Source organism: Prionailurus viverrinus, chromosome X, assembly GCF_022837055.1.
Source record: "Prionailurus viverrinus isolate Anna chromosome X, UM_Priviv_1.0, whole genome shotgun sequence".
In the NCBI taxonomy this organism is placed as follows: Eukaryota; Metazoa; Chordata; class Mammalia; order Carnivora; family Felidae; genus Prionailurus; species Prionailurus viverrinus.
This window is the reverse complement of record NC_062579.1, coordinates 84,129,848-84,148,330: the sequence shown is the minus strand read 5'-3', so window position 1 is coordinate 84,148,330 and position 18,483 is coordinate 84,129,848. Positions and strand designations below refer to the sequence as shown.

General features: G+C 45.0%; 1 protein-coding gene across 1 annotated transcript; it reads left to right on the top strand.

The window, feature by feature from the left end:
• The first annotated feature begins 427 nt into the window (after positions 1–427).
• CAPN6 (calpain 6) lies at positions 428–16,489 on the top strand. Its single transcript, XM_047844423.1, has 12 exons — positions 428–592; positions 9,108–9,239; positions 10,241–10,449; positions 10,959–11,151; positions 11,711–11,904; positions 12,146–12,223; positions 12,329–12,515; positions 14,095–14,217; positions 14,396–14,598; positions 15,182–15,303; positions 15,646–15,782; positions 16,307–16,489. Exons 1-12 carry the CDS (start codon positions 428–430, stop codon positions 16,487–16,489), a joined length of 1,926 nt encoding a protein of 641 aa, XP_047700379.1.
• The last annotated feature ends 1,994 nt before the right edge of the window (positions 16,490–18,483 follow it).

The following is an 18,483-nucleotide window of genomic DNA, read 5'->3' as shown; positions in this document are numbered from 1 at the left end:
TCCTTTTATTTTCAAATTTAGAATTGTCCTTTGCTTTAAACTCCTCTCTGCCAACTAAAACGGAAAGTTGCCCTTTAAATTATAATGACTTACTTTTAACTAGCAATCGTAACACTTATTATCTATTTCTTGGATAATATTGTTACGGCTTATATTGTCCCATTTGGCAAATGAAGATACTGAGGCTCCAAAATGTTTTAGGCGCCCAAGCCAAAGCCCCATGCTAAGCTAATTGGTTGCAGAGTCTGGACCCTACTTTCTATAGAAATGTTCACTTTTCTTAAAGCCAAGCTCCAAGTGCCTAGCTCCAGGAATAAGTCCCTGGGATGACTACTGTTGGTCTAATCTCAGGTGATCTTTAACAGACGTAAGAATTTCTTTCTCCAATGACTACACTTTTTTCTCTTTGTAGACGTAGCTCGGCACTATGGGTCCTCCTCTGAAGCTCTTCAAAAACCAGAAGTACCAGGAACTGAAGCAGGAATGTATCAAAGATGGAAGACTCTTCTGTGACCCAACCTTTCTGCCTGAGAACGATTCACTTTTCTACAACCGACTGCTTCCTGGGAAAGTGGTGTGGAAACGTCCCCAGGTAACTTGGTGGTTTTTGTTGTTGCTGTTTGTTGTTGTTGTTTTGTTTTTTGTTTTTTGTTTGTTGTTGTTGTTGTTGTTGTTGTTTTACTTTCCATCTCCTTCTTGATCTCTTTCATCATAACTCTGCCTGGTCCACTGTTTCTCTTACACAGCCTACTATACAGAAAGCAATTTAGGAGACAGCTTTAAAATGCTAAGTTTTATGGATCTGTGTTTCTGGCTCCAGCTTGAGGAATGTTGAATTTCAGTCAAATTTGGTCAGATTTAGTTATTTTAAAGGAAATAAAAAAATAAACAACAACAAATGCCACGCTTGCTTGCTTTCAGGACTTGACTTTAGTAAATGTCGTAACTCAAAAAGCAATTATACTCTTGTCTCTTGACCAAGTTACCTATCATAGCAACCTCAAGATAATCTCCGACCTGTGAGGACGAAAACTCCTTATGCGAGGAGCATAAATGAAATGAACTCTAACGAGGACAAGATGGAATTTGCACTGGGGGAAGGAGACTTCTTTGCTGCTCTTTGCATACCATCATCTAGATTCCCTCACAATTAGCGAAGTGGGATCTAAGTAGGCGTGTAGGTCTTTTACCATCTCTTAATAGTTACTATGGTTCTCTGTGGAGCAGCTGTATATTGTGTCTCTAAAGTAAGTCTCAGGACCTCGTTGCAAGCCCTGTATGAGTGGGATCTCAATGTATGAAACGATAGGATGATGGAATCTGGAGAATGAATGGCAACCTTGCCCTCAATCTAAAGGGCATTATCACTGGAAGAAAGATATTACACCTGAGCCCCTTCCCGAAGTGGGTGACCCCAGAGATATAGGCCCCAGAGGGCTGTTACAAAATGCAGATTCTTGGGCCTTCACAATATCCCCAACAATGCTGCTCTGATTCCATGCATTGACGTATCTTTTTGTGCACTCGAGGTTTGCTTTCTTCAGTGAGCAAGCCTTTTACCCGCAACGTTTTAGTTGCCATTTTCACAGCTTCAGTTCCTAAATGGACTTCTCACAAGAGCTACTTCAGTTTATGTAGGTTGCCACCAGGTGGTGCCAAGATACATTGGTCACTTCAAGGCTCTTGTTTTTTCTATATGACTCAAAGGACATGTCTCAGTTTTTGCCCACCAAGTATGATAGCCATTGAGAGGGAGACTTGGAGAAGTTCTCTCCATCGGAAGGAAGACTACGCTCCTCTTGACTTTCTGTGCCTCCAGTGGTTGAGTGCACTGACCTGCAATAAAAATCTGGGAAACATGAGCAGAACTCACTAGCCACTAATTCGGTATGCAGAGAGGTAAGTTTTGTTTTGTTTCATTTTCCAGAAATGCACGGAGAAAATAGAGCTGTGTTGCTGAAATCCACTCTTATGAACAAATGATGATAATGAGGCGCACCTCTCAGTTTTGATGCTTGGATATGAAAGGAAGGAGATTGATGGGGCAGAAGTAGCTCAAAGGGAGGCAGAAAATTGAAGGAGGTTTTCCGGGGGGTGGCGGGAGGTCTTTTTAAAATAGGACAGACTTGAACATACTTCTTGGCCAAGGAGGAAACAGTAAAGAAGAGGTTGAAGACACAGAAGCGAGAAGGAATGATTGATGAGGGACAGGTCCTGGAGGAGATAGGAGGAGACCCAATGGGCGGCAAAATCACAGGCCAACGTGAAGCCATTTCCCAGACGTGAACCAAGCTGACAGTGCTTCCTGTACTGGCTGGTCTTTAGGCACAGGTTTCCTCCTCTGTCTTGGCTCAGTCTTTTGTCCTGTGCCTTCTTCTTCCAAATTCTGTGGATTGAACCCTAGATGGATTAGCAAGGAAGGAAAGAACTTAATAACCATGGCAATAGTCCATCTTGCCTCTCCCCACTCCTTCCAGGGTGAGGGGATAGCAGAAAGAGAGGGTGAATTGGGATGGGAAAGAAAAAGGAATCAGCATCTATGTCATGCCTACTATGGGCCTAGAGACTGTGTTTGGAGTTTTCTGTACATTTTGTTTTTCACCTCATCTTTATTTGTCATGGCTGGGCAAGGTGGGTATCTCACATATTTCTTTAATGTCATTCTGTTTTTTTCTGGCTTGAAAAATAAAGGTAAATATGATGCCCGTTTTATTGATGGGGAAACTGGGTTTCAGAGAGATGGTAATAATTTGCCTGGGGTCAGACCCCTGATACCCTGGGATTTTAATCCAGGTTTGACTGCAAAGCTGGTTTTCACACTACCATGCTGCTATTTCAGGGAGACAGGCTTGTTTGTGTCTCGTCTCTTGCTAAAATAGGTAGCTTCCAACCAGTCAATTCTCACATTCCTCCTCATTGGGTTGATGCCAATTAATTGACTAATATGATCAGTTAACTGATCCATACTCTCCCTTTTGAGAGCACACTGTGTGTTTAGTCTTCAGCCCAAAGGGAGAGTCTTGAGAAACATTTATTGACCTACTCTGTTCAGCCTCTGGGCAATTTACGGACACAGCCTGGGGTGAGGCACTCCCTTTCCAGCTGGAGAGATGGATATTGAGCTATCAAAGAGTTAAATAATAAATTAATGCCCGATATAAGACATGCTATTTTCAGGCATACAGACAGTAAATCCTATAGGGTTTTGAAGAAGGGGAAGATCCACATAGATTGGAATGGTTGGGGAAGGGGCCTCTTGTGGGAAGTAAGGGAAAAACAAGGTTCTGGACCACCGTCTGAGTCTCCTCAAAAAGCTGTGGATTCCTTTCCAGCCAGAGTGGAGGCCAAGCCTGTGGTCAAGAACCACGTCAAAGTTCTCTGGCCTCCCATCAGGAAAGCTGAGAGACAGCCCTGGGCCTCTCCGAGTTGGCTCAGGAAGACCAGATGGGTCGTTGGCCTCACCCGCTTCATTGGCAAGGTTGAGATCCTGGTTTGCAAGGAAGCTTTCAGACATCTTGTCCCTTGGCATGCCACACAGCCTCATCCTCAACCAGGCTTTATTTTCTGAAGTCTTTAAAATGGAAGAAGTGTGATTAACCTGATAGTTTTCTGTTGCTTTCCTTTCCCATGCTGAAAAGCTTCTGCCTTTATCAGCCTTCATGCCTGCAAACTCCACTGCTAGTTGAACCAAAATGACTTCAGCCAAGCTCCCAGTATCCCAGGGTAGGATTGAGTTCCCCTTCTTCCCACTTGCCACTTCCTTGCTGTGTCCTAAGGAGCCACTTTAGATAGACAGGGATTATGGGAATGTTTTGCAGTTATTCAGGGCCAGCTCATCTGCCTGTACCCTCCATAGAAAAATCCTTCTCCTTAACTCCTTCATTGGCCCAATGGCTGCAGCTATTGTCCTAGCTTCCTGGGGTACAACGGTATATTGCTTGAGACAAGTACTCCTGAACTTTCCTGCCCTTCTGGCGTGTCAACGTATATAGTCTTAGTAAATTCTAAGTTTTACTGACTTATACTGACTTAGAGGCTTATACCGATCGCAAGGCTTCAGGTAAAATTTTGAGGCTGAAATCTGGCTGCCAAATTCCCATAAAAAATCTCTTCTCCAGCTCTCTCCAGCCACTCTCCCCTCCTAGCCGCCTCTGGCTTTTTTCCTGACTGACTCATACCCAGCTACAATAGTGTCTTAGAGTCAGACACATCTAATCCCTGACTAAAGTGGAGCAAGCCCTCATGGGGGTTTGCACAGCCAGCTGTGGGGGAAGTGAGGGCACCTGCACAAGATCTCCTGTCAGCTCTGGTAGAGTTTTGAGTTTGGTCTCTACTACCATTGCCATTGCCCGGGTCCTTCCACTAGGAATACCCTCCCCAAGGGCCATTTCACTACACTGGATGGGAGGAGGGTGACGGGGTTCTGGATAAAAGCCAAAGTGGTAGGAATGGAAGGGAAAGTTTGATGAAGGGAAGATATTAGAAGAATACACAGGCCTTGGTGATGGATTGCCTGTGAGGAAACAGTAAAGAGGAAATACTTTTCTTGGTGCTAATAGAAGTTTCCAGCTTCCCACTGAATGTGACACCTCTATACAGTAGTTTCGGCCTAGGCTGTTTAAAAATTTATTGTTCTTCCCAGAGACCATGTCCCCTAACCTGATTAGTCCTAATGTTTTCCACTGTTGACACAGTTGAAGAGAGTTGAATCGGCCCATTCTCTTTACTGTTTACTTTCCTGTTTATTTTAAATTCCCCGTTTTAACAGCCTTATCAAAGTACAGTTTATATACTATAAAATTTACCTGCTCTAATTGTACGATGCAATGATTTTCAGTAAATTCACAAAGTTGTGAAGACATCACCACAATCCAGTTTTAGCACAGACACATCATCCCAATAAGACCCTTCGTACACATTTGCAATGAGCAAACTTCCCCCGCTCCATTAAAGGTAGTCAATAATCTCCTTTTAGTTTCTATCTAGATTCACCCAATTCTAGACATTTGACTTAAGACAGAATCATAAAAATAGCTGGTTTCTCTTGTTTTGCATAACATTTTCAAAGGTCATTCATGTGGCAGCAGGTAATCAATTTGTCCCTTCTGTGGCTATACAGAATTCCATTGCACGGATATGTGAATTCTTCCCAATAAATCAGTTTGAGATTTATATCTGGAGTCTTCTACCAGAACTATGAAGGTTCAAGTAAGAAGATAACTAGGCAGTGACTTGGTTGCGTAGGTTGGAAATGAAAGGTAGGCTGAAGATCTTAATTCTCAGACTTCATATTGAATTTCCCTCAGAGGGGTTAGGAAGGAAGTGAATATTTTACTGATGACAAAATCTTCACACAAAAGTAAAATTCTCCAGCAGGTGAAGTGGACTCCTTGAGAGCCTCGTCCAACATTGGTCCCCAAGTCCAGGTCTACCTACAAATGCCCCGCTTGGAGATGGTTCTTCAGTTTCTACGGCAGCCCTGAGCCTTCTAGAACCACTTAGAGTGCTGGACTTTAGTCATAATGTATCGACTGCAGGGCCAGCCTCACTTGTAGCTGTCCATGCCCCCATCCCATCAGTACTCCAAGACTTCATGGAGTACTCTGGAAAACGCCTCCACTTTTCTGGTTGCTGGTTTTCTAGGCATCCTTTCATTTTGCTGTGGTTCTTGAGGTTTGCCTGGGACATCAATTTTCACCTGTGTAAAAAAATTGCGAAAGATGTGGATGCTGTGGGTGCAAAGGGAGTCACATAGAATGATGTGTGTAGGGCTCCAAGGCTTGTAATTGTATGTCTCCCTTCCCCCAATCTTCCAGAGGTCTATGTGAAGGGACATGAGCTAAGAGCAATGGGAAGTTCTCTCAGGGCTCAGCTAAGAGAACATATTTCCTGGAGAAGCTGTTTTGCTTATGGAAGGCTTTGGCGCAGGGATGGGGATAGGCAGAGACCATTCCTGGCTTTACTCTTGGTGTCCAACTTCCTAGTTGTGTGTGTTTCCCCCTAAGAAATTATTTTGCCTTGACAAACAGCCCAGTTCAAGGATCACAGCAACTGTGCCAACACAGCTGGGAGCCATTAGGGGCCCAGCATCTCCCCTCCCTCTCAAGCCACCCAAATATGTGAATATGTGAGCCGTGACCTCTCCCCAACTCCATTCCTTACCACTCTAGCAGAGCTCAGGCTGAAATGTCCCATCTGTACTCTATATCTGTGCTCTGAGCTACAGAAAATTTTCTCCAGCCTTACTTCCCTACTCCCAACAGGAAGACACCCTGTTGTCCAAAACTATGGGAAAAGTCAATCAGCAGCCACTTCATTATTTTCAAGTGTGTCGCCAAAAAGTCCGTTTGGCTCTTTGACTTGCAGTGGCTTGTTACCCTTTACCCTTTTTACCTCTTTAGCCCCTTTCTAGTCTCTGACTTCCTTAAAAAGGTAGAGGATGTGGCATAATAAAGATTTTCACCCATGTTTCATATCACGGTGCTGACACACATAAGAGATTGGTTCACATTTAGTTGATTAAATTGAGGAGTTTAAAACCCGTTGGTGATATTTAGCCTGGAACCAAAAGCTAAGATATAACTTAAGCAAGTCTTCCAGAACAACAAAGAGCTTTTAGGTGAGCGTTAAGGAAAGAGGCATGAAACACTGGGATGGATGACTGATACAGGTGGTTGCAGCTCTGTTCCTGAAGAGCTGCACACCATTACCTTTTTTGTGGTGGACATCCATTAACCTAAAGGCAAATGGATGGGCCAGCTGAGGTCTTGAGTTTCCTTCTCAAATTATACGTGCTTTCGAAGAACCTAAAACTTTAATCCTAGGTCTCCTACTAAACTAGCTGCACACCCGGTGGGGGGCAAGTTGCTGCCTTTCTCTGAGCCTGTTTTCTCCTTTGTAAAATAAGCAGATTGAATAAATAGACCCTAAAATTTCTTCCAGCTTTGACAGTCAATGGCCTGTTAATTTATCAGGTTTTAAAACCCATTGTTAAATGGCTATCCATCATGTATGAACAGTGGTGAAGTAAAACGTGGGCCAGTTTATAAGAGGAAATAGAAGATACAGAATCTTGGGCCCAAATGTATATTCTTTTGTGATTACACACAGCTACACACACACACACACACACACACACACACAATGACCACACTCAGCTTAGATCTATAGGAGAATAATTACCCAGTTCCTCAATTTGAGTTCTGTTTACATGTATTTGTTCATTTACGTGACCCTTTAGATCTTGAATAAAAGTTGGCATGCCAAAAGTGTTGGCTGAGCCTGGATCCCTGCTGTGAAATGAGAGCCTTATGGAAATCCAAGACACTGTAATGTAACTCCAACCACTAATAACTTTACATAAAACCAGCAAATCATTTGCCTTAATAATCTAAAAGGACACTTTTCCTTATGTCAGTGTTCACTTTATTGTTTTTCCATGCTAAGCAACAATTCTATGTGTCATCTAAACTCAAGAAATCATTGGATAACTTGATGTCCTGCTCCAAATCAAATGGTAACACTTGACCCACAAAAGAAAACTGTGTTTAGTTTCATCTTAGAAAGGGCAAAGAGACAATTAGGAGAGAAAGAGTATCAGGGCCTAATTCAATACCCAACACACCTGCTTTATTCTCAATAAGTGAAAAAACAGGCAACCTCCACCCCATAAAAAAATATTAAGATAGAAGTCTTCTAAGACAAAAAAGTAATGATGAGACACTAGGTATGCGTCTAAAAAAAAAAGTGACCAGAAAATCCAAAACTGAAAACCCACCTAACCCTCGCCTTTTGGCAGAGGGATGCCCAATTAATCTTCAGTTTGGATTTGTCCCTGCCTAGAATGCTTATTCCTTTCCAGAGTTATTTTGGCTTTTAAAGAATATATGGAATGTTTCATTCTGCAGACCAGACCCTTCATCAAGGAGAATTATGTCCATTTAAAAAAGAGGTTTGAGAAGCAGAAAAATATAGCTGTCTCTATTTAATAAATTTTAAAAGGATGTATGTCTAGATTTTCTTTCCATTTGAGATGAGGATTTATTTCTGCTGGGTAAGCAGAATGTCAAGGTACCGGCCAACGGCCTCCTCCACGAAGCTTTCTCCAGCTACTCAAGACTTCATTGGTATTTCCTGCCTTTGAACTCTGCAAGTGCTGATTCTCTGAGTCACACAATCATGTCTTCAATTATACGATGTTATGTATGCGGCTATGCCTTTGTCTATGCTGGTCTCTCTATTCATTATGCCTCCATACCTCTCCCTTGTCCAACTACCTAACACTAGTCATCCCCAAAGCTTCATCTCGAGTGTTGCCACTGCTATTCAATCTATTCTGTTTACCACCAGGGAAACATTGGGGATCTTTCCTTTAGACACTGATTATACTTTGCAGATAATTCTCATGTGCCCTCAGACGTTGTGTTGTAGTTGTCGTATTTGGGTCTCATTTTCCCACTCACAGTGGGAAAGGCACAGCTGTTGACATGTTGGGGAAAGAGACACACATACACCCCAAACAAATGTTTCCCCCACTCTGTCTAGCTTCCCTCAGAGCATCCTCACAGGAACACTCCAGCAGACGCTCTTTTCCCACAGACGTGGAAAAATCTAGTTGCCATGGAGACTGCTGTTGCCTTCGCTTTACGCTGGGAGAGGGCTTTCTGTGTAAGGTCTCCTAATTCATTTTCCCAGAGAGGGAGAACAGGTGCTTCAGGAAATTTCATCCTGACAAATGGGAGCAGAATGCAATGTGCTAATCTCTAGTTCCATTCAGAAGCTCCCTGCTAGAGTGAAAACTCTTCCAAATTTCAATGCTAGCTCTGAGGGTCCCGGCCAGCACATCTCAACCTGTCTCCATGTGTCCCCTCCTCCCATTTCTCCTGTTATTCCCCACATAACCCTTTTCCTGTGGCTAGATGATCTGCTTTGGACTTTTCCTTACCACACCTAGTCCCGTGCCGACCTTCCCTTTATCCCACTTATGGAAATCCTAGTCACTATCTTTAACCCAAGCTCTTCTTTGAAGTCTGTCCTGCCTCCCTCAGCTCACATTGACCCTCGGGAAACCCTTTCCACATTCTCAGAACCAATGATTGTATCCACAGGACATCTGTGATGACCCCCGTCTGATTGTGGGCAACATCAGCAACCACCAGCTAATCCAAGGGAGACTGGGGCACAAGCCGATGGTCTCTGCGTTTTCCTGTTTGGCTGTTCAGGAGTCTCACTGGACAAAGGTATCCCCCTTCTTGTGAGACTTCACTCAGTTTCCACCTTCTTGTCTTCTTTAGTAATTTGGGGAAACATCAGGTCATAAGTTTTTTAGATTGTTCAATTCCTGAAGTCGAAGATATTAACTACATGACTTCTCTCCATTTATTACTAGGGTTTTTTATAAATACAGGAAATTGAACAAATTTTACAGTGACTGCCTCTATACTCACCTAGATTCTTACCATTAAAATTGCTCTATTGGTTTTGTCACACAAGAGTTGATCTTCTGTCACTGGCAGTACTTTGACTTAGTAGCTCTGCACACTTGTCTTCTCTGTACCAAATGGAGTTATAGAGTACCAGCAGGGGCCAGGAGATCACAGATATGGGTAACAGAAAAGACAAGAAAGATGGAAATAGTTCCTTGAAACAGTTCTAATAAATTATCGAATACAAAAATTCCTTTGGCATTTAGGTAGAGTTGAAGACAGTGGAGTGTTGACTTGATTTTTCTTCAAAAAAAATAATTTTAGAAGAGTAATTTGTAATTGCATATAAAAAAGAGAATTTCCTAAAAATAATTGTATTCAAGGTGTGAATAAAATCTGTATTCGATAGAATCTGCATGAAGTCTCTAGGATGGGCCTTTAAACACTGGGCCTTGTAGTTTCATTGATTTTGTCTTTTAGGTGGTTAAACATGCCACTGTGAATATGTTTGTGTGGACAGTATCTCATGATCGAGTTTGAGATTATCTATGGGAAACAATTCAACCCCTACCTGGCTCCCCCCAGTTATCCTGTGTGCATTCAGGCATGGTAACACTATCCTCGGCAAAACTGAACTAGGGAAGCGAAAACTGTAGGAAAAAATGCCCAACCTTGGACCTCCCAACCTAGACCCAAACCCAATGTATTTGATGTGCTTCCTGTTGCCATATACATTTGCCAGAAGTCAACTGCAATCTCAGTTGTTGGATATCGTGTGGTGAATAAGAGTTGTATGAATGTTTTTATGTTTCCAGACAATTCCCAACCATAAGGAGCAGGAATGGGACCCTCGGAAACTAGATAAATATGCTGGAATATTTCGCTTTCGTTTCTGGCATTTCGGAGAGTGGACTGAGGTGGTGATTGATGACCTGTTGCCCACCATCAATGGGGATCTGGTTTTCTCCTTCTCCACTTCCATGAATGAGTTTTGGAATGCTCTACTGGAAAAGGCTTATGCAAAGTAAGGAGGGGGTTGACCACTCAGGGCACACGAGGAGAGGAACGCCACATTTGTCCTTGGGAGCTCATGCTCTGCCAGCCCAGCCCCTGAGTTTACACTGGGCAGGACATCAGTCAGATCCAGGGCATTGTTTTGGGCATGGGACTGGCTCTCAGAAATCCTGGATGATAGACAAATGAGCTGTGCTGGTTTCCATTAAAAACCCTCCCTGCTCCTAGGTGCCCCTTCCTGTGGCTAATCTGCAGATCAGATGGCATTGTAGCCTCAAATTCTCTCCTTCTCTAATGTTTACCTGGAGAAAGAAGTTTCTTCGTGGACTGTCCTTGTTCAACCCAGCCTAAGCCTAGAAATCGCTGCCTATAATCTCAAAATACCTCTCATTTTCATACCTAGAGAAAAGCCAGCTGGTAAAGGCTGGCTGGGCAGGGACTGTTCTAATTCTTGGGAACAAGATACCCTTCACGTGGAAAAGTAAATTTACAAAGATAACCTTGCGTATTTGCCCCCAGGCTCCTTGGTTGTTATGAAGCCCTCGATGGTCTGACCACCACTGATATCATTGTGGACTTTACTGGCACGTTGGCCGAAACTGTTGACATGCAGAAGGGAAGATACACTGAGCTTGTTGAGGAGAAGTATAAGCTGTTTGGGGAACTTTACAAAACATTTACCAAAGGAGGACTGATCTGTTGCTCCATTGAGGTTTGTTGTCACCCCAAAACAACCATTCTTTGCTCACTCTACAAAACTGAGTAGGGAATGTCACCCTTACCCCCGAGACTCAGGAAAAGACATTGCAGAACTCAGAAAATTAACAGTACACTTTGAGTCCTGGAGCAGAGACTGTACAGCTTTAACCTTTTATGCTTTTGCACCAACCATCCCACTGGGGGCCAATGCAGCTTCTGAGCTGGTGTAAATAGCCTCTGCTAAATTCTTCCTTCTGCCTCTGCCCCTGCAGGTGAGGTTATAGCTGTTTGCTCATGGAATAAACCAGCCCCACCAAAATTTAAAGCTGCTCATGTCAATGTACCACTGTGGGTACTTTCAATCTGAATTGTTTAACTGAGTTGTTATATTAAATTCTGTATTTCCTTTCTTTCACTTGCTTTGTGCCAAGTCAAGATATCTGGATAAAATTTCTATCCACATAGGGAGAACTAGCTTTAACCCCGCTGGGGTAAACCAATCAAGGAAGAGGAGGAGCCAGGCCTTGGGTCTCCCAATTCTTGTGGCCTTATGTATCTTTCTTGGTTCTCAGTCTCCCAATCAGGAGGAACAAGAAGTTGAAACTGACTGGGGCCTACTGAAGGGCCATACCTACACCATGACTGACATTCGTAAGATCCGTCTTGGGGAGAGACTGGTGGAAGTCTTCAGTACTGAGAAACTGTATATGGTTCGCCTGAGGAACCCCTTGGGACGACAGGAATGGAGCGGCCCCTGGAGTGAAATGTGAGTGACATTTCCCTTGGACTGCCACATCTCCAAAGCCCTACAGTTTGTCCTCGCGCCCCATCCCTCCATACTGCTAGTGTGCTGTCAATGCTTAGTGACATTTGTGGGGTCTGTGACCCAGCCGGAGGTGAAATAAAGCAGGTCCGATCCTCATGCATTCTGGTCCATTAGCATCCTGTTTACTGTACGAAGTCAATGGCAAAAATGATGGCTTATCCCTTTGCTCATTTGCCTCTAGCTCTGAAGAGTGGCAGCAACTGACTGTGGCCGATCGCAAGAACCTGGGGCTTGTTATGTCTGATGATGGAGAGTTTTGGTGAGGAGGGGTTTTCTGTGCTAAGGGAATTGGGTCTCCACATGGAACTACAAGGGGAGGTATTAAGTACCATCTTCATTTCTTTCCTGCCTTCCTTCCATTCAGGATGAGCCTGGAGGACTTTTGCCGCAACTTTCATGAGCTGAATGTCTGCCGCAATGTGAACAACCCTATTTTTGGCCGCAAGGCGCTGGAATCGGTGGTGGGATGCTGGACTGTGGATGATGATCCCCTGATGAACCGGTCAGGAGGCTGCTATAACAACCGTGATACCTTCCTGCAGAATCCCCAGGTGTGAATCCATTTTTTTTTTCCTTTGCCTCCAACTTAGCAAGGCAATAGGAACTCAGGTCTCACCTCGGAGTATTTCTTTGACATGAATTCTTCAATTTGCAGCAACATTATTCAATCTGAGCAGTCTTCTCTGGCTGCCGCTCTCCTGGCCGTACTGCTTAGTATGGATTTTTGTGATTGTCCTTCATTGGACACAAAGGATATGCTCCCGGACGTTTTCTCAATTCTTTTTCATTTCCTTATTGCGCAACTGTTCTCTTGGGGGTGGATTTACTATACGTGTCTTCTTTCTCATGCAGTGATTCTTCTGAATGCCATCGTTATATTTCCCTTTTCTCAGCCAGAACCTGGTCATTTTGCCCAGGATTTGAATCACTACCCTGTCAGTGAGGCCATGCCATCAATCTTCTGTTACAATGCTCTTCCAGAGGATGCGTTAGGACTCAAGCCCAGGCACGCCCCAAAGCAAAAAATCCTAACGTCCAAAGCCTGAATCTATAGTAATCTTGATGGTTTTACCCCATAATGTGCTGAAGAGGTAACCCACAGGAGACAAGAATTCTGACTGTATTGCCACCTTACATGGGTGTGTCTTTTCTTTCCATGGGCCTCATTGGCCACGCAATTTGAAGAACACTAGATCAATAGACTGATTTACTTAACTCATATATTTTCCCCATTCCTTTCATCTTGGTTGTCCTTAAAGAAAAGAAAGCTCCCATTACCCTCTACCTCATCTCCATGTACAACCTCGGAGATGTTTCAAATATCGGGCACATATAGCAAGCTGGAGAAATGGGCTTTCGGCTTCACTCTTAACTGTCTGCACAGTGCACAGGATTGATCTTTAGGGTCCTTGTGAGCCTATGGCTCTGAATTTATTTTCTGTTTCTTGCGAAAGGGAGGGAGCAACAAGATCTGAGTGGGAGATAGACAGAGACAGAAAGAAACACCAAGACAGCGACAGAGTGAACATTCAAATGCCTTTTAATTTTACTTCCCAGTGGCACCATGGGTCCCTCAGATGAGGTTTCAAAGTCTCTAGCACAGGTCTGCAGCCTTCCCTGGAGAGGTAGTTGCAAAGCATCACCTCTCTAAGGGAGTGGATCCAGCCCCTCCACAAGCCACACATCTGGGCTAGCTATAGGAGGCTAGCTGAAGGGAGTGGCTATAGTGTCAGGTTAAGTCACACAAAAGTGCTTTTTGCCTTTATAGATTCTGGAACTTTCCTGTGTGCAGTTTTTAAAAGCAAAGGGCAAAACAAAACAAAACAAAACAAAAAAGCCTAAGATCTTACCGAGAACTTATCAAAACAAAGCATACCTTCTTTGGCATCAAAGATCTAGGCATGAAGTTGTCTCTCAATCCATGCTGAATGTCATAGGGAGGACCAAAGATATAACCTACACTTAGCACGTCTATGGATTATCCAAGGCCTCATTGTCTGGTCAATGGCAAAGTCCAGAAAATCATGCAAGTCTCGACTTCTCGGTGTAGAGTTTTCTTCCCTGAAATCTGAGCCGGCCCATCTGAAATGAAAGTGCTAACTAAGCTCCTTGGTGGCCTCTTTCCTTTAGTACATCTTCACTGTGCCCGAGGATGGGCACAAGGTCATCATGTCACTGCAGCAGAAGGACCTGCGTACTTACCGCCGCATGGGAAGACCTGACAACTACATCATTGGCTTTGAGCTCTTCAAGGTAAGAATGGGCATTAGGAGCAGAGAGAATAATGGCAACCAGAGTCGAAATTAGGATGGCCTGCAGTTAGGGGACTGAAGGTAGGTCCAAGGATAAGGAAAGCAGAGGACCTAGGATCTCCTAACACAAACACTGTGATCTGAGCAGAATGGAGCCTTTCATCTCGTTTCATTTCCAGGTGGAAATGAACCGCAAATTCCGCCTCCACCATCTGTACATCCAGGAGCGTGCTGGGACTTCCACCTATATCGACACTCGCACTGTGTTTCTGAGCAAGTACCTGAAGAAAGGCAACTATGTGCTTGTCCCCACCATGTTCCAACATGGCCGCACCAGCGAGTTTCTCCTGAGAATCTTCTCTGAAGTGCCCGTCCAGCTCAGGTTCAGCTTCCTTGGCCAGCCCTGCAAACTCCTATTTTCTGCTTTACCTCCAATCCTAACCTCCTTGACCCTGCTCCTCCTGTACAGACACACAAAAGGACAACTTGTTCATGTCAGACTTCACTGAAATGATGGCGGTAGAAATATTTCTCAAAATGGTTATTTTCACAACCATGAAAAATTCCTTAGGAGAGGTCTGAGCTTCAGAGCTCTGAGCTGCCATTTAAGGGGAATGGGCCTCTAACCTAAGCTTTTCCACTTATATCTTATCTTCCGTTCTCCGGCTGACTCTATTTTCTCTCGAACAGCTGGCACTCCTCACTGCTCCTGTGCTGTGTTCCGAGTGCTGGGTCACCAAAGCTACCTTTTCACCCCAGCCATGCCTACTCTGATCTTTATCTGCTGGTCCTTAAAGCGAGGGGAAAGCAAAACAGACTCATAAAATATAAGCTATGCCTGAGGAGGAATGGGCTGGGTCACTCAGCATTCCATGCCTTTCAGCAACAATGTCTGCTTTGGCAGGCCTGTCTCCTCATCAGAGGGCCTTCATCATAAGTGGCGTATCTTCTTTTTGATGTTCCAGGGAACTGACTCTGGACATGCCCAAGATGTCCTGCTGGAACCTGGCTCGTGGCTACCCGAAGGTGGTTACCCAGATCACTGTTCACAGCGCTGAGGGCCTGGAGAAGAAGTATGCCAATGAAAGTAAGAACGGCAGAGGTGTCTGGGGAAGCAAACTTCGGTTGCATTTATTGCATGTATGGCTAGAAAAGATGGTCACAAATGATTCTCTCCAGCGGTATTCAGTCTAGAGAAGTCCGGAGGGCTGTCAACCTTGACAGAGAAAGGGATGTAAACTTCTTTGGGCAAGGTCTACACAATGCTCCCTTTCATAAAGTATGGAAAAGAAAAGGGAATCAGGAGCAAAAATTCTAGGTCATTCTGGTACCCAGATGCTATGCTACAAGTCCTAGTGAAATACTTTCTTGACTACCTAGAAAGAAAACTTTAACGACTCTGTTAAAAAGCAACTGCCACTTTTTCCAGCTGTAAATCCATATTTGATCATCAAGTGTGGAAAGGAGGAAGTCCGTTCTCCCGTCCAAAAGAATACTGTTCATGCCATTTTTGACACCCAGGCCATTTTCTACAGAAGGACCACTGACATTCCTATTATAGTGCAGGTAAGAATGTGAACGGGCCCCGCCCCCCCCCCCCCCCCCCCAGGATGGCTCACATTCTGTACAGGATTCTAGATTATCCCCAGTGCCTCAACTATCTAGGATACAGAGCAAGGGTTATCCTCACTTCCTTGTGGGCAGAAGTCCACATGCTCACAGGTACACATGTCGACAGGCACTTTAAAATCCCACGAGCACCATATGCCAGTTCAGATGACCCTTATCCTGATCAGGGATAGGTCAGGATGGACCGCTACGGTTTGGCTGTTTTTCTGACTTGATGCTTCTGCCCGTCCGCCTTTACATAGCCGTCTCCTAGCTCGAGGCGTCCCTTGAGCCCTGCTGGCTGGCTTTTCATCTCTACTCTGTGCAGTATCTTCCTGTCAGCCAGAGACATATCAGGAAAGATAGTCTCTTGGTTTTAAAACAGACCTTTCCAAGTTCCGCACTGGGTTCTAGGTGCCACGGGGCAAAGTCCAGCCTCGCAGAGGGTGGCTCATATTCACTCTTTCAAATCGTCTCTCCAGGTGTGGAACAGCCGAAAATTCTGTGATCAGTTCCTGGGGCAGGTTACTCTAGATGCTGACCCCAGTGACTGCCGTGATCTGAAGTCTCTGTACCTGCGCAAGAAAGGTGGCCCGACTGCTAAAGTCAAGCAGGGTCACATCAGCTTCAAGGTTATTTCCAGCGATGATCTCACTGAGCTCTAAATCTTCAGCTCTAGCGAATCCTGACAGAGCTGCCCATCCTTTTCTTTTCTGTCAGATGCCAGGTCTAACCTAATTCATAATCCTTTGAAAGAAAGAAACTCACAGTAACTAACTTTTCCTTTCTTCTCATAAGTTCCCCATACCTCCCAATCCAAGTAGCATCACTAGCTACATAACCTATATACCTCCAGCAGCTGGACAGGGGGAGGTGACAGTTCTATGTGGAGGTCATACAGATGTTTGCCAACAAAAGCTCTCCGGGGCTTCCGGGGGTGAAATTCAAGCAGGACAACAAGAGCCTGGATACCCTACAGATGTCTTCTCTGCTTTCGGGTGCCCAGCGTTATCTTCCCTGTAGGGCGTGTTGAGGAAGGAAGGAGGGGTGATCAAGGCCAAGCCGGTCTAGCCTGACATCCCAGCTCCTGACTGAACACTACAGACCTCCCAGCAGCATCCGACCCAGCGGCCAGCACCCGCTTTTAAGTCCCCAGCCTTCATCACCACGAGCACCATTGCCGCCTCCGTCACCACCTCCGGAAAGTGTAGTCCTGCCCTCACCCGAGTCACCCCCCCACCCCCCCGCAGTAGGTTTGACCTTCATGTTGAGGAAGCTTCCTAGGTGCTTAATGACGAGCTGGAGTTGAGTGAGGCCTAGATAGCGGGCAGGGCCTGAGCTCCAGCTCAGTGGAAGCCAGCTGTGTGCCACAAGAGGGAAAAGTGGAAGAAGCTGCAGTGGGAGACGAAGCCTCGGTCCCCCACCCATCCACACACACCTACACTCACACACGCGCACGTAGGCGCGCACGAACTACCGTTCAGGCAGTCAGTGGGCACGAGGAAGGACAAAGCAGTACCACACGCTCCCGAAAGGATGAGAAAACCCACCCGGGCATAGGATAGCCAGTTTGGGGCCCCTGACTGCAATGTGAAATCTCCTGCTGCTGCTAGGTTTACAAACAAGCCTGTTGTCCTGTGCCTCCTAATATCATTGGTACTGAAGACCCCATCTGGGGGCTTGAGATTCTGGGTCCCATCCCAGGCCCCTCAGGCGTTTCTTTCATTTGGGAAGCTTCCCTCCCCGGGGGCATTTGTTTGCCCTCTTGTTTTTCAGAGTTTCTACAGAATTCTCTCTAGGGTCAGTCATTCTGAACTGTTCTTCCCCCCCATCTCATCTATCAACATTCTACCCCTCCTTCAAGGTCCAGCATAAATGCCACCTCCTCCACGAAGCCTTCCCTAACTCCTCCCAACCCCCACCTCTGACAATATTTCAACGCTTCCGCAATGATGAAGAAAAAACATAGCTGTAGTACTTAGTCTAGTCCAGCACGCATTCATTTAAAAATATATTTTGTAGGTTGGTTTTTTTTTTTTTTTTTTTTTTTTTTTTTTGTTCACTGATTTCCTACCATGTTTTTCAGTCTGTGTAACTTCTGCAGTGCCTTCACCACACTGCCTTACATAATCCAAACCACAATAAAGTTCACATTCAATAAACCGACCAGTCTTGGCTTGATTCGATGGGATGGGAAAGATGGCAAGAGTGACCATCTCTTGAGACTTGTTTTGGAATTGGGAGTGGGGAGAGGGGAGTTTGTGCAGAGGCCTTAGCCACGTTCTGATGGTGCAGTCCTTTATCCAGGTGGGGGACGGGGAGGTTGGGAGAAGAGAATGGAGAGGGGCCCTCTTCTAGTCCACATTCAGGGATATTTGAGTGGTATTGAGGGGTTACACGATTTTGAAGCCCCTACAAGATCGAACCCAAGGCCAAAGCCACAGTGGCCATATCTTTCAAGGGCAGACGTCCCCACAGGAAAAAATAGCAAAGCCTTCCTCCCGGCATCTCCTTTAGAGCCAAATGGATGTGAAGACATCACTCACTCGCTTCCACCCTCAATATCTCATCTGCCCATCTGGAGGGGTTGGTCCGCGGAAGCTCCCCTTTTTTCTTCATCTTTGCCTCTTGACAGGCAAGGATACCTAGGCAGGGGAGG

Bases quoted from the DNA above. Each gene is read 5' to 3' on its own strand.
- CAPN6 (XM_047844423.1), top strand. From the start codon at position 428: ATGGGTCCTCCTCTGAAGCTCTTCAAAAACCAGAAGTACCAGGAACTG. The intron at 14,218-14,395 runs GTAAGAATGGGC...TTTCATTTCCAG, and splicing joins TTGGCTTTGAGCTCTTCAAG to GTGGAAATGAACCGCAAATT. The intron at 15,783-16,306 runs GTAAGAATGTGA...TCGTCTCTCCAG, and splicing joins ACATTCCTATTATAGTGCAG to GTGTGGAACAGCCGAAAATT.